At 45.7% G+C, this 12,591-nt stretch overlaps 2 protein-coding genes across 4 annotated transcripts; one reads left to right on the forward strand and one right to left on the reverse strand.

Annotated features, from left to right (window-relative positions):
- Positions 1–994: 994 nt before the first annotated feature.
- On the reverse strand, positions 995–3,964 carry LOC311359961 (baculoviral IAP repeat-containing protein 7-like; the record flags this gene model as incomplete). The annotated part of the gene is made up of 7 exons (XM_084480025.1): positions 3,451–3,964; positions 2,810–2,909; positions 2,373–2,454; positions 2,198–2,243; positions 1,695–1,904; positions 1,370–1,435; positions 995–1,194 (listed from the first exon to the last, which is right to left on the reverse strand). The coding sequence occupies exons 1-7, from the start codon at positions 3,947–3,949 to the stop codon at positions 995–997; spliced, it is 1,203 nt and encodes a 400-aa protein (XP_084336151.1). The 5' UTR covers positions 3,950–3,964.
- A 900-nt stretch (positions 3,965–4,864) lies between these two features.
- On the forward strand, positions 4,865–11,495 carry LOC311359956 (YTH domain-containing family protein 1-like). Of its 3 annotated transcripts, none has more exons than XM_084480019.1 (6): positions 4,865–4,968; positions 5,864–5,888; positions 6,396–6,475; positions 6,671–8,347; positions 8,719–8,763; positions 8,924–11,495. In XM_084480019.1, coding segments are annotated over exons 2-6 (1,830 nt in total). In that variant the 5' UTR covers positions 4,865–4,968; positions 5,864–5,887; the 3' UTR covers positions 8,951–11,495. The 3 variants fall into 3 exon arrangements, with proteins under 3 accessions (XP_084336145.1, XP_084336146.1, XP_084336144.1); XM_084480020.1 differs by having other exon boundaries at positions 4,865–4,959; XM_084480018.1 differs by having other exon boundaries at positions 4,880–5,279.
- The last annotated feature ends 1,096 nt before the right edge of the window (positions 11,496–12,591 follow it).

Consider the following 12,591-nt stretch of genomic DNA (forward strand, 5'->3'; position numbering starts at 1 on the left):
GAGTTTAAAGATATTACGTTGTCCTATATTTCAATTCAATATTTACTTCTCAAGGTAATGCAATTTATGTTTATTTACAAAAGCCAATCACAAAATGTTTGATTTTAATTAAACTATTTCAGTGGTTTTCCTGCATGTCATTTTGATAACATCTGAGACTCTAAACTTCTCTTATTTTTAAAGTGGCCATATGTTTTCCAGACATAGGCCGACCAACACCACTCTTTATTAAGATAAGTAAGAGTCACAAGAAGAGGTAAAAATTACAGTGTAGCTATAGTGTGGACTGGGTTAGCAAACGTCTACTGCTCTTCATATTATGACAGCATTGGTGTTATGCTTCTATGGTCATTATGTGAAAACATGAGTATCAAAGTGCAATAGAGCGTCTTTTCCGTACCACTATAATTTATAATTTAGCCAAAACCTGCTATGACTGTGTGTTAGATTCAAAAGGAGATAAAAGATTACCATCATTGTATAGGAATAACAATTTCTGTGAATAGGAAGTGGAAGGAAATTGATTTGTTACTCTATACTTTTGGGATCACTGAAGCTCCGACTCGACGTGATCTGATGGTGTAATTCTAATCGTCAGCTGTGCGTTCGGTTCAACGTGTAAATAGTCGTTTGTTAATAAAAAAACATGTACTTTTGATATATGTTTCCGAACTTTTATTCTGATCTATATTCAGTGTTTCTCTCACATAAGCACTGATTGACAGCATAAATTTTTTTTTAAATGTGTTAAAACAATTGATTTATAAAAACGGCATTATTTCAAATGCCATTTTGTAATTGAATCACAATAGCAACAAAAACTCCAAGGCAAACAATGACTAGGAATGTCTGCAGTGTAATAGACACTGCCTACATATCGTGTCGGGAGACACTCTGATACAACACTTTTACACCAGTGCACTCTTGTCGTAAAAAGGGTTTTGAACCCCCCACTGCACTTCTAACGCGGGGATCGCCGGGCCAACGCCACCGGTCAGGACATGAACGCCCGGACGCTGCCCCTGATGCTGGCTCTGCAGATGGGGCAGTGGCGCAGGCTGGTGGCGCAGTCGCTGCACACCACCAGGTGGCCGCAGGGGATGAAGACGATGGACACCGGTTTGTCCATGCACACCTTGCAGGTCCGCTCCTCCTGCAGCTGCCTCAGCAGCTCCTCAGGACTAGGGTCCACAGCTGCTCACCGCACGCACACACACACATGGACACACACACACACACACACACAAGGATACACACACACAAAAATATAAAATAAATATGAATCATTGCTCAATGACCTCAGAGGATTCTGTTTAGTAAATGGATTCATTGATGGATACAAAAGTATCCCTGGATTTTGAACTCTGACCTTTCTCTTTAATGGGGGCCCGGGTCCTGAGTGTTCCAGTGCTGGGGCCCTGGTGAACCTCTGGCTCTGGAAGGTCAAATGATACGAACACAGTTAGCAGACACAGCTCAAGCATTGTTAATCATTTAATCTTAACTACTGCGCTTTGCATTTTTTTTTAATCCAAAGCAGTTTACAGAGAATTCGGTTTCGTGCCATTTATCAGCATGTTAGGTTTGGCTCAATGATGCCTACAGGTAAACCGCAACAATGGGGTTACCCAGAACATTCTGGCTGGGAGCCATACCCCCTGACCGCTAGACCGAGACGCCCCCATAGGCCTTACCTCTGCTCTGGGGGTCTCTCTGTCTCTCCTCCCCCTCGGCCTGGAGCACATCCGTCACCAGGTCGGAGACGGAGGTGTAGTGCTGCCCGCTCAGGAGGTACTTGGTCTGGACCAGGCTCTCCACCAGGCTGGCCTGGAAGCCCATGCGCAGCACGGTCTGCACCACGGGGGACAGCATGGCGGAGGAACCCCCCAGACCGGCCACCACGTCTAGGGGTTACGGACACAGACCCGAGCAGAGGAGAGGGATCAGGGAGGCAGGCAAAATAAGTCGAGTCAACGCAAAGCATACAGAAAATTGGGGATTTGGATTTAATATCATTGTAGTAGTAGTTGTAAAAATAGGAGAGTAAGTTAATTACTTAATAAATCAATACTCAATACTATAACGTTTTTACAATACACTTTCAGGTGTAAACGTTCTGTTATTTGATGTAGTAAGTCTGACGTGAGGATCAGTTAAGTATTGTTCTGGATCAATGCAATCAAAGTTATCTCCTTACCATGCCGTGAGCTGATGTCTCGAGATACAGGATTCTGTGATCCACCCTGAAACAACATCTACATTTTAAACCAATTCAGAGTTGGACCAGGGTGCGTGCGTGGAGTTTTAAAGTGATGAAGGTCAGTGGTTAGAGGGAGCATTCAGCAGGGATGAGAGATATGCTGTTTCCTCACCACTGTCTCGCTGTGATGAAAGTGAGAGTCCTGGATGTTGCTGACGTAACCCTGCCCTCTGGACCGGAGCAGGAACTCACATCTGTCAGACACACAACTCACGTTAAATTGGACTTTCAATACTGAACTGTGTAGCTCATACAGCAACAACAACAACAACAATAAAGTAGGCAGGATAGTGCGGCGGCTATGGTGATCAACTTCAATCCAAATTGTCCTTTTTCATAAGGTTATGGATTCCATCTTTATTGTCCGCGACCATCTGTAGATTTGAGCCCCCCTACCTGTATTTAGTGACACTGTCACTTTGCATAAATGCTACCTGTGTCATGAAGTAGTAGTAAGCCAGTTATATCAACAACATCATGCTTGATGACTGAAAAAAAGGAACTTTGGGTCTGTGGGATGATACAAGCCGATGTGAGGATTGTTGTTACCTTGGGAACCACTTAGCATGTTCCTGCCAGGGGTCGTCCCCGGGCTCCCAGTTCCTGAGACCGCCGTCGCAGAAGAAACATTTAACATTGTCGCCGTGCCCTGAAAGGAAACACTGCTATCATAACAGTTTGAATTGGGGGAACTTTACATTTTTCATTAAAGTCCCACCCCCCCCCCCCCCCCCCCCTACACAAACACACAAAACTAAACAAAACCCTGTGGACGACGAGATTCACACCAACGTTTCTGATGCTCCCTGTGTCTCTGTTTACTGTTTTGGTGTTGAGGTTGCGGTTGTAAAATGTAATTGATATTGTATAGGAGGTTTGTGAGCACCTTCTCCTTTAGACCTGTGCAAGCCTGGCGCTGTCGAGGGGTTTCTACAACCCAATGGATCAGCAGTTCAATTGTCCTATGAACTCTCTCACAATGAGGGCTCTCTAGCCCTCTGTTTTGAATATGGGCATGTTTGTTAGCTATTCTTTTTTATATATAAATATATATAAGACGGTATATTATAGGCTATGTATAAATGAATAACCATTGTAGGTCTAGTATGGCTTTTGCTATTCAAAGTCGGAGGTCGAATTAATTCCCAATGTTATTGAAAACAAAGCAGCCTTATTTGGCAACAGCTCACCTGTGTAGAAAAACCCTGCCCTGGAGAGTACATCTGGCTGGACTGAGGCCCCGGGGGGCCAATTGTGGAAGGTTGTAAGCCGGGCGTCCTCTGCCTCCATCTCGGGGTAAACCGCATGTCCAGCCGCTGCCTGGTCGTCCACAGTCATCCTCTGCAGCTGGCTCACCAGTTGACCGTCCACGGAGTCCGAGGACCCAGGGGCGACCACCAGCGGAATATTCCCCACGTCTCCACCCAACATAAAACCACAAGTTGGAAAATACCTTTTGTGGTCGACTGAAGGGGTGTCTCCGTGAACCCAGTACCTCAGAATCCCGCCACAACAATAACATTGAACCTTATCTCCGGAACCCAGGTAGAAGAACCCCGCTTTGGCCAGGTCCCCAGAGGTGACCGGTGCGTCGGCGGGCCAGTTCAGAAAAGTTCGAAGCCTTTCTCCTTCACGACGCATTCGTCGCTTCTCCAGATTACGGAACATCGCGCTCCTGTCATGGGTCATTCTCTCGCATGTGTTTTTTCCTTCCGATTCTCGTTCCGTGCCAGGCGGTACTTTTGCGTTCCATAGTGGAGTGCGCACTGGAGGCCAGAGCAGCGCGCCAGCAGGAAAACATGAGCAGCTCTACGGTTTGATAGCTTCCAGAACACTCGCCAAAGACCCACCAGGCCTATACACTGCAAGCTTGTAGTTCCTTGAATGGATGGCAGCCTACGCCTAGCGTTTCTGTCCCGTTTGAAATAAACACACATGTAGGCCTACCAGAGGAAGTAGGAATAGGTTAATAATCAGTGTAGGCTTACATTTAAATTCCAATTCCACCTATCAGGGCCTGCACATCACATTATAATAATGTGTAGGCCTACCTCAATGTTATTAATTTGCCTACGGTGACTGTTCTGTGTATTGTTTATCATTTTATTGACAGTATAATAAACCGGATGCATGTAGGACTACTCTACTACAAGACCCAATAATTAGGATTATTGATGGATAGTTATTTGCATTGAGACGTTTACTGAGGACGTCTGGTGGCAGGCGGCAGTAATTACAACTCGATGCCAGATTTGATGATCATGCGTTTCAGGATAATGGAGGGTTAATTGCGTAGGCTACACTGGGGGAAAATACACTAGTATTATTATTACACTATAGGAACAAGAAACACAAACTCAGAAAACACACACGGGTCAATATCCCCCCCCCCCCGCCCCCTGTTAGCGCCGGTGTAGGCCTGGGACTCGTAGATCGATCTGCTTCTAATTATATGTTACACCGAACACCTTCAGTTTGACTGAAGTGTCCGGTATATGCTACATTACTATTTATTATAGGCTCTATTCGGTGCACCGCCCCCTGGCGGTGACACAACAACACGTCAAGCAGGAGCTCGGAGCCCGGATGGAGCAGCCAGCCATTGGGGAAGTAATGCACTGGGCTTCTCTCAACTGAGGAGGGATCTGTCTGGAAGTATTAAGACAATCTAAAGATCGAACCAAGACAGAAATAACACTGTAATTAAGGTCAAACCAGCCGACATTTAACGCTTCTATTCAAACTGTATCAGGATTTGGTTGATTTCGGACACAGCTTTCGGGGGCTACATAGTTGAAGTGTGGAAGTTGAGATCCGTGCAGCGGAGAGCACACAGCTGAGCTAGCTGCAAGCTAGCATTTAGCCACAAGATACACGGCATAACCAACCACATAAGCTGAAACTAAGCAGGGAACTTGTTTCACAAAACATCGGTTGAAAAATATTCACAAGCTAAGGCTCTGTGAGAATCCAGGGACTTGTTTAATGCGTTATGTCTGCTACAAGCATTGACCCTCAGGTAGGAAGAATGAGTGAGCTCGCCTGCTAGCTGCTCTGCTAACTATGTATCGGGCTATGGCTATTTGTAGTGGATGTTAGCTAGCCATCGACACTGACCGGTACATGTATATAGCCAGAGCTAGCTGCGGTCCATTAAAGGGTTGAGGTGGATTGGGAGATGTGTTAGGTATAATGTCTATCCATGTATGGGTGCATTCAGTAAGACTGTAAGACCACGTTTGATGGAGAACGATTAAGTGTAGTCGTTCACTTGAAGTCCATAGGCACTGAGGCCAAGGCTGGTAGCTGGAGAAATAACAAAGAAAGTTAATGATTCACGTTTAACTGCACTTGTCAGAGCTGTTCTCCGTTTGGCGATCAGTATTTGTTTATATAAAGTTGGAGAGTATTTGACAGATGTCAGTTGAGCATGCTATCTACGTGTGTGTGTGTGTGTGTGTGTGTGTGTGTGTGTGTGTATGTGTGTGCAACAAAGCTGTCAATCACTAATATGTTATAAAACCATGCTGATTTGTACATTCACTGAAAATGTTAACATTATCTTTTTCCTTTCCCCCCTCGTAAAACCCGGCGATGATGCAGAGATCAAAGGGACAAGCATCTAAAAGTGAGTTGCTTATCACAAACACCTTTTTTATTCCCTCATGATCTCACTTACTCCACTAAGTGTTGTGTTGATTACATTGTGTCTTTATTCTTTTACCACTGTAGCGCTGAATAACTTGATTATGACAACTGTTTTCATTTAGTTGTTTCACTGTAATCCTATTTCAATTACAGTTTGGCATAAGTCATAGTACTTGTGTCTGTTGAGTGACATTCTTATGACATTTTAACTATTTGTTTAATACCACTCTCAGGACTGGTGATATGTGTTGAATCCACTTTTCTGTCAGTTCTGTCTGTCTGGCAGCAGGCCGACAGTGTAGATAGATAGATTAGATAACAGCACTCACTCATTCATCGTGTTCCAGAAGTCAGTGTAGCATTCTTCCATTCATTAATTGTGTTCCAAAAGTCCAAAGAAATTGTGTCTGTGTTTAAGGCACAAGCATTAAATGTCCCATAGTTGTTGACGCTGCATAACTATTGTTTTAATCTATTTTTGTTCTAGTGCAAAATGGTTCACTGCATCAGAAGGAAAATGTCCATGACAATGACTTTGAGCCTTACCTCACTGGTCAATCCACTCAGGTAATATTTGGTATCCCATTGTTGTTTAATGGTCTGCTAATTACTAAGTGATCAGTCCGAGCTTAATGTAACTATTGATGTAATTAGAGTTAGAGAATTAGAGACTGTATCAATCTCAGCCCATCTTAAGTATGGCTTTAAAAAAAATGAAACGTGGTGATATTTGTAACATGTTCAGTCTCCTTTGCGTTCCAGAACAACAGCTACCAGTCGATGACGGACCCCTACCTGTCCAGCTACTACGCCCCCTCCATTGGATTCCCTTACCCACTCAGCGAGGCCCCTTGGTCCACCGGCGGAGACCCCCCCATCCCTTACCTCACTTCCTACGGACCCTTGAGCAATGGAGACCATCATTACATGCCGGACACTGTCTTTGGCCAGCCGGGGGGGCTGGGCAGCAGCATCTACCCGCACAGGTTTAACTTTTTCCCAGAGAATCCAGCCTTTTCTGCCTGGGGCACGAGTGGCACCCAGGGCCAGCAGACCCAGAGCTCTGCCTACGGGGGGAGCTACAACTATCCCCCCAGCTCCCTGGGTGGCACCCTGGTGCCTGATGGCCAGACAGGCTTCCACAGCGACACCCTCAACAAGGCCCCCGGTATGAACAGCCTGGACCAGGGCATGGTGGGCCTGAAGATAGGCGGGGACATGACCGGCCAGGGGTCCGGAGTCAAAGCCGTCGGCTCTGTGATCGGTGGACCTGCACTGGGGCCCACGGGCAACGGTGCCATGCCTATAGGGATGCCCCCCCCGAAACCCACATCCTGGGCTGCCATTGCAAGCAAGCCTGCGAAGCCCCAGCAGTTGAAGCTCAAGCTGAAGCCGGGCATGGTGCCCCCAGGCGGCGCTCTGCCTCCGCCCATCAAACACAACATGAACATTGGCACGTGGGACAAGGGGCCGGTGTCTAAAGTGGCCCCAGGCCCCATGCAGCAGCATCAGCAGCAGCAGCAGCATCAGCAGCAGCCCCCTCTAGGACACCCCCACGGCATGGGCCCCCAGCCCCCCCTTCAGCAAGCACCTATGCAGCCCCCTCCACCCCAATCGATGGTGCAGCCTCCCATGCAGCCCATGGCCTTACAGCCACAGCACCACCACCACCACCACCATCAGCCTCCCCCGCAGCCCTACCAGAACCACAACCAACCCCCGCCCCCCCAGGCCCGCTGGGTCGCCCCCCGCAACCGCAACCTGGGCTACGGGCCCAACGGGCCGGGCTACGAGGGCTGCGGCGTGGCGGGCATGGTCGGCGTCGGCAACGGCGGCCCGCCCGCCTCCGCCGGTGGCATGGGCCCGGGCGCGGAGAACCACCCGGTGCTGGAGAAGCTGTGCGCGGCCCACAGCTACAACCCCCGGGAGTTTGAGTGGAACCTGAAGAACGGCCGCGTGTTCATCATCAAGAGCTACTCCGAGGACGACATCCACCGCTCCATCAAGTACTCCATCTGGTGCAGCACGGAGCACGGCAACAAGCGCCTGGACGGGGCTTTCCGCAACCTGAACGCCAAGGGCCCCGTCTACCTGCTGTTCAGCGTCAACGGCAGCGGGCACTTCTGCGGCGTGGCGGAGATGCGCTCGCCCGTGGACTACGGCACCAGCGCCGGCGTGTGGGCACAGGACAAGTGGAAGGGCAAGTTCGACGTGGACTGGCTGTTCGTGAAGGACGTGCCCAACAGCCAGCTGCGCCACATCCGCCTGGAGAACAACGACAACAAGCCGGTGACCAACTCGCGGGACACCCAGGAGGTGCCCCTGGAGAAGGCCAAGCAGGTGCTGAAGATCATGGCCACCTACAAACACACCACCTCCATCTTCGATGACTTCTCCCACTACGAGAAGAGACAGGAGGAGGAGGAAGAGGTGCGCAAGGTTGGTGGAACCCTTTGCTCTCTCGATGCTCAGTACTGAAATGCGTTGACTGCATGCCCATTCTTGGAAATACCAGCTTTTTTTTCTTTCAGTCTTTTGTCTATTAGTAGTTGTCCTTTTAATGTTGTTTAGATATGAGTTTCTTCCTTTGTAAAGCAGTGTGAATGGCCTTGTGGTTGAAGGAAGGGTGCTGGATAAATAAAAAGGCTTTGCCTTGCCAATTGACCAAAATGTAAATGTAGGCGTTGTGGTGTTTGGATTAGAACAACACGAGTCCAGCTGATTCACACATTGCAGCTAAGCCTTTTTGTAGCTGTGAACCTCCTGACTCTGTTGTCTCTCTCTCTCTCCCCGTCTCCTCCTCACGACAGACCTTTGAGCCTGCACCGATCCCCAGCCGCTCTCGGCTTGATCAGGTAAACGCTATATACTCTTTTAAATCTCCATTTAAAACATGTTTTATTGTTGGTGTTTACAACATTACACAAGCTGTTGATGAACACATATTAATATCCGTACACAGAACAATCACAACCGTCGTATCATTACTAACGTTGTCCTTCACTCTTTCAACAGGAGCGCCAAAACCGGAATAAACAATAGAAGATATTTATCCTTTTGCTTGATCAACAGTTACACTAGAACATTTGATTTAAGAGACAGAAGAATATGAACATTAAACCAAGCCCATCATTTTTTTTTCTATTTAATCCTTGTGAATCTTTGCCATCGTCAAGACGTGCTTTTCATGGCCCATGTTCCTCCCACTTCTTGAGCAGGGATATTAAGCTGATTTCTGTGTAACCTCACCCCCACCACACTGTTCAGACTTTTTTTTGTTAAATTTCTACCATTTTTCTCTCATCAGACTGGGTTTGTCTCCAGCCCACGCCCCTCTTCTTCCCCCATCCCTTTTCGAATTGAATCAGGGTTTGACTGCACCACGGAATAACAAATCTGCCACTTTATACGTCAGTACAATCAGGAACTGATGCGTCCTGCCCCTATTTGTCCATTGGGGGGCGACATTGCCATGTTTCAAAGGTTTAACTGTGCCAACAAAGTTGGAGGATTCCAGATACAATGTCGGTCTGCGGAACTGCTATAGTAAAACTTCAGTGGTTTATCTATTTTTCATTCAGATCAACAAAATCTCTATTTTTTGGCTTACTACTGACAATTTTCTTTTCAGAAACCCGTTTTTTCTTCTGGAGCCTTAATTTTGTTGTGTTGGACTTTTAATTGACTTGTCAGAAGAACCGCTCTGTAACAGTGACAGCGCTGGAGAAATCAGGGATAGTGTGATGTCACACGGAACTCGAGTCCTTTCAAACGGAGGAGTTGCAAGGTCTCTGGGAACGAAAAGAACCAACATGTCCTCCACGACCGGAGCACTCTCATAACTGAAAATCAAACAATTGTACTATTGACCCGTCATTATTTTTTTTTTAATGTCATGGTCATTTGTATGTAACCCTGTAAGGGGATCATGTTTGGTCCACACAATCCAGTCTGAGAGAATTGTCACATCCACCATTTTAAAATTGTTTTTATGAGCACACGTTTGTAATAACGACCCTGCTACGTTTGAATTGAGTTCAGCGTTTGATCCATACAAGGGGCGGGGGGGGTATTTTGTCCAATCATCATCATTCTGATGATTTTATTATGTTCCTTTCCTCTTGAATTGGGTTTTGCTTAGTCAGTTATGTCGTTCGTAATGCTAAGCTTTAACGTAGGAGCCTATAGTCACAGGAAAAGCCTAAAAATGTATAACCGAAAAAAATATGTAACTGATTTACTATCAAGACTAAGAGGAAGAAAAGAAAAAACAAGAATGAAATGTGGTTTCTGTGTGTTCTTTGGCTGTTGGTTTTCGTCTTGGTTCAGATCCCCTTGAATAGGAACGAACACAAGTCATTTTTTTTGTTTTCTGTTATGGTAAAGAAAGATCAGGGATTCAATCAAAACAATGTAATCGTGAGTAATTTAACAAATTGTACATCGACGCATGGCGAGCTGAAATGACGTATTGAAAGTATTATGCATCCTTCAAGCCCCTGGATTGTCGTGAGATTTGACCAATGACTAATGTTTTCGTTGCAGGTTCCAGTACCCTTTTTCCCCTGTTCAAACGTCGCCTTTTTCTGGAATCCCAAATCCGTACTCTGTGTAGCCCGTGTAAGAACTGCTGGACTCACTGAAACTGAAACTGCCATATTGGTAGTCGGGGAATGGAAGGCAGACAGTAACGCTGCAAACAGGCATAATTGTGTCAGTTGTTTTCTCTTCCTTTTTGTCTGTATGAGACATGTAGTACCATATGCTTAATTTAACGTCCAACCTTCACGTTTCTCCATTCACATCTAAGGAACACACCTGCATAGCAAACCTTGGTTCACATCGCTCACTCTTGTCAGTTAGGACTTGTATGCCCCCTATAATAGTATATTATAGGGTGTATATGCCCCCTATAACATGCCCCAGAAATTGTAGAAATTCTGAGGTCAGTCCCTTTTGTGTGTATGTATGAGAGCGGGAATCAAACCTTTTATTTTATTTTTTTTCCTTCTTCCCAACAATTACTTTCAACAGCCATGTGTGTTTCCCGGCCAGCGAAGCCAGTGTAATTTGACAACTGCCCATACTCCCAATAGGATTATGATTTACGGTCGCTCTTTACGCAAACTAGATGGGAGATCACTCGGGCCAATGTGGTGAACTCATTTTGAGTGTTTTTATTTTGGCTCTCACCCCCCACCCCACTGCTGGTAAACCCCTAAAGACGACGTTGGCGCCGTCAAAAATCTACAATATTCCCATGATTCACTGGGTCACAGCCACAGCGGTCGTTGCCTCAGGAGGCCTGAACTGGTCATGAAAACACTACAGGGCGGCTTATGTGCACATGAATGGACAACTTCTCTCAAGGTCTGAGTGCGTGCGTGCGTGAGGAAAACCGAGTGAGATCCTGGCAGGTTGGCCAAGAAAGTATATGTACCGTCACACTAAGAATAATTACATAAAATATAGAAGATGAATATTGATTATCCTATAAACCACAGTTGTAGTGGGCATAATAACCTGTAATGGTTGTAAAGATGTATCTTGGTTTATCTTTGTAGAAGAAATCAAGCCTTAATAAACTGTCCATTCAGCAAACTGGCTCTCCTTCATGTCTTACATTGTCAGCCTATTAGCTTGTGGAAATGCCACGGTGACCTTAAGCAGTCCATGAAGATCGGCCTGTCTGCATGAATGTCGTCCAAGGTGGACCGTATTCTGCCTGTCTAATCTCTTGTCCATTGCAGGATAATATAGACACACACACACAGTTCTGCAAATGGAGTTGCCATGTAAGGTCATATCCACTTGTTTCTGGTTCCCAGTCCGTGCCATTACACACACACACACACACACTTTAACCTGATGGGAAGGGAACTCTCCATGGTGCTGATCCCTAGAATTCGACTAGTGCAGGCTAGTGAAAATGTAGAGACTACATTTGTGTTTATATATGCTGGTTAGTATGAGTATATGGCCACCATTGATATTCCAGTCTGTTATTTATTAGACATCAGTCACATCATATATGACTGACCCTCATGTGTGATTCCAATTATAAAATGGCATGTGACATATCTTAGCATAGCATATTATCTTTTCAATTAAATGTTTAAAGTAGGCATATGGCACACAGTGGACACAATCTGAAGCAAATCTGCAATCAAGACTCAATAAATTATGAGAAAAACACAACAGATAGCAATGGATTAATATACAAAAGCATTCTTTATTAATTGTTCACACATAGGCTTACACAGCATAGGTTTACATTCAACAGACACATTGACAATTATTTTCTCAATTGAATTACGCTTGAACTCATTGAAATTGTGTATTCATTTGCTACGGGAATGTGCCAACATATGAAAACGGGGTGTGTGAAACAGTTCAAAGATATGTAGGAGGAGGGTTGGTTTCAAATGGGCTAAATAGACAATGGCGTAATTAGAAAACTATTCTCTCAGCACTATGCGCCATGAGGCGAACCTCTGAAGCAAGGCGAACATCAGAAGCAAGACCTGTCATGGCAACTGCTAATACAGTTTGACATCTCTTGAAAATAGGCGGAAATAAATATTTTAGCAAGCTATGCTGGAAGGGAGGACTAGACGATAGTTAATTATGAAATTAACGAATTAGAATACAGCCGCCTGTTATGCTTAAATTGTGCATTACAA

Source organism: Micromesistius poutassou (assembly GCF_964030765.1).
Source record: "Micromesistius poutassou genome assembly, chromosome: 15".
Taxonomy (NCBI): Eukaryota; Metazoa; Chordata; class Actinopteri; order Gadiformes; family Gadidae; genus Micromesistius; species Micromesistius poutassou.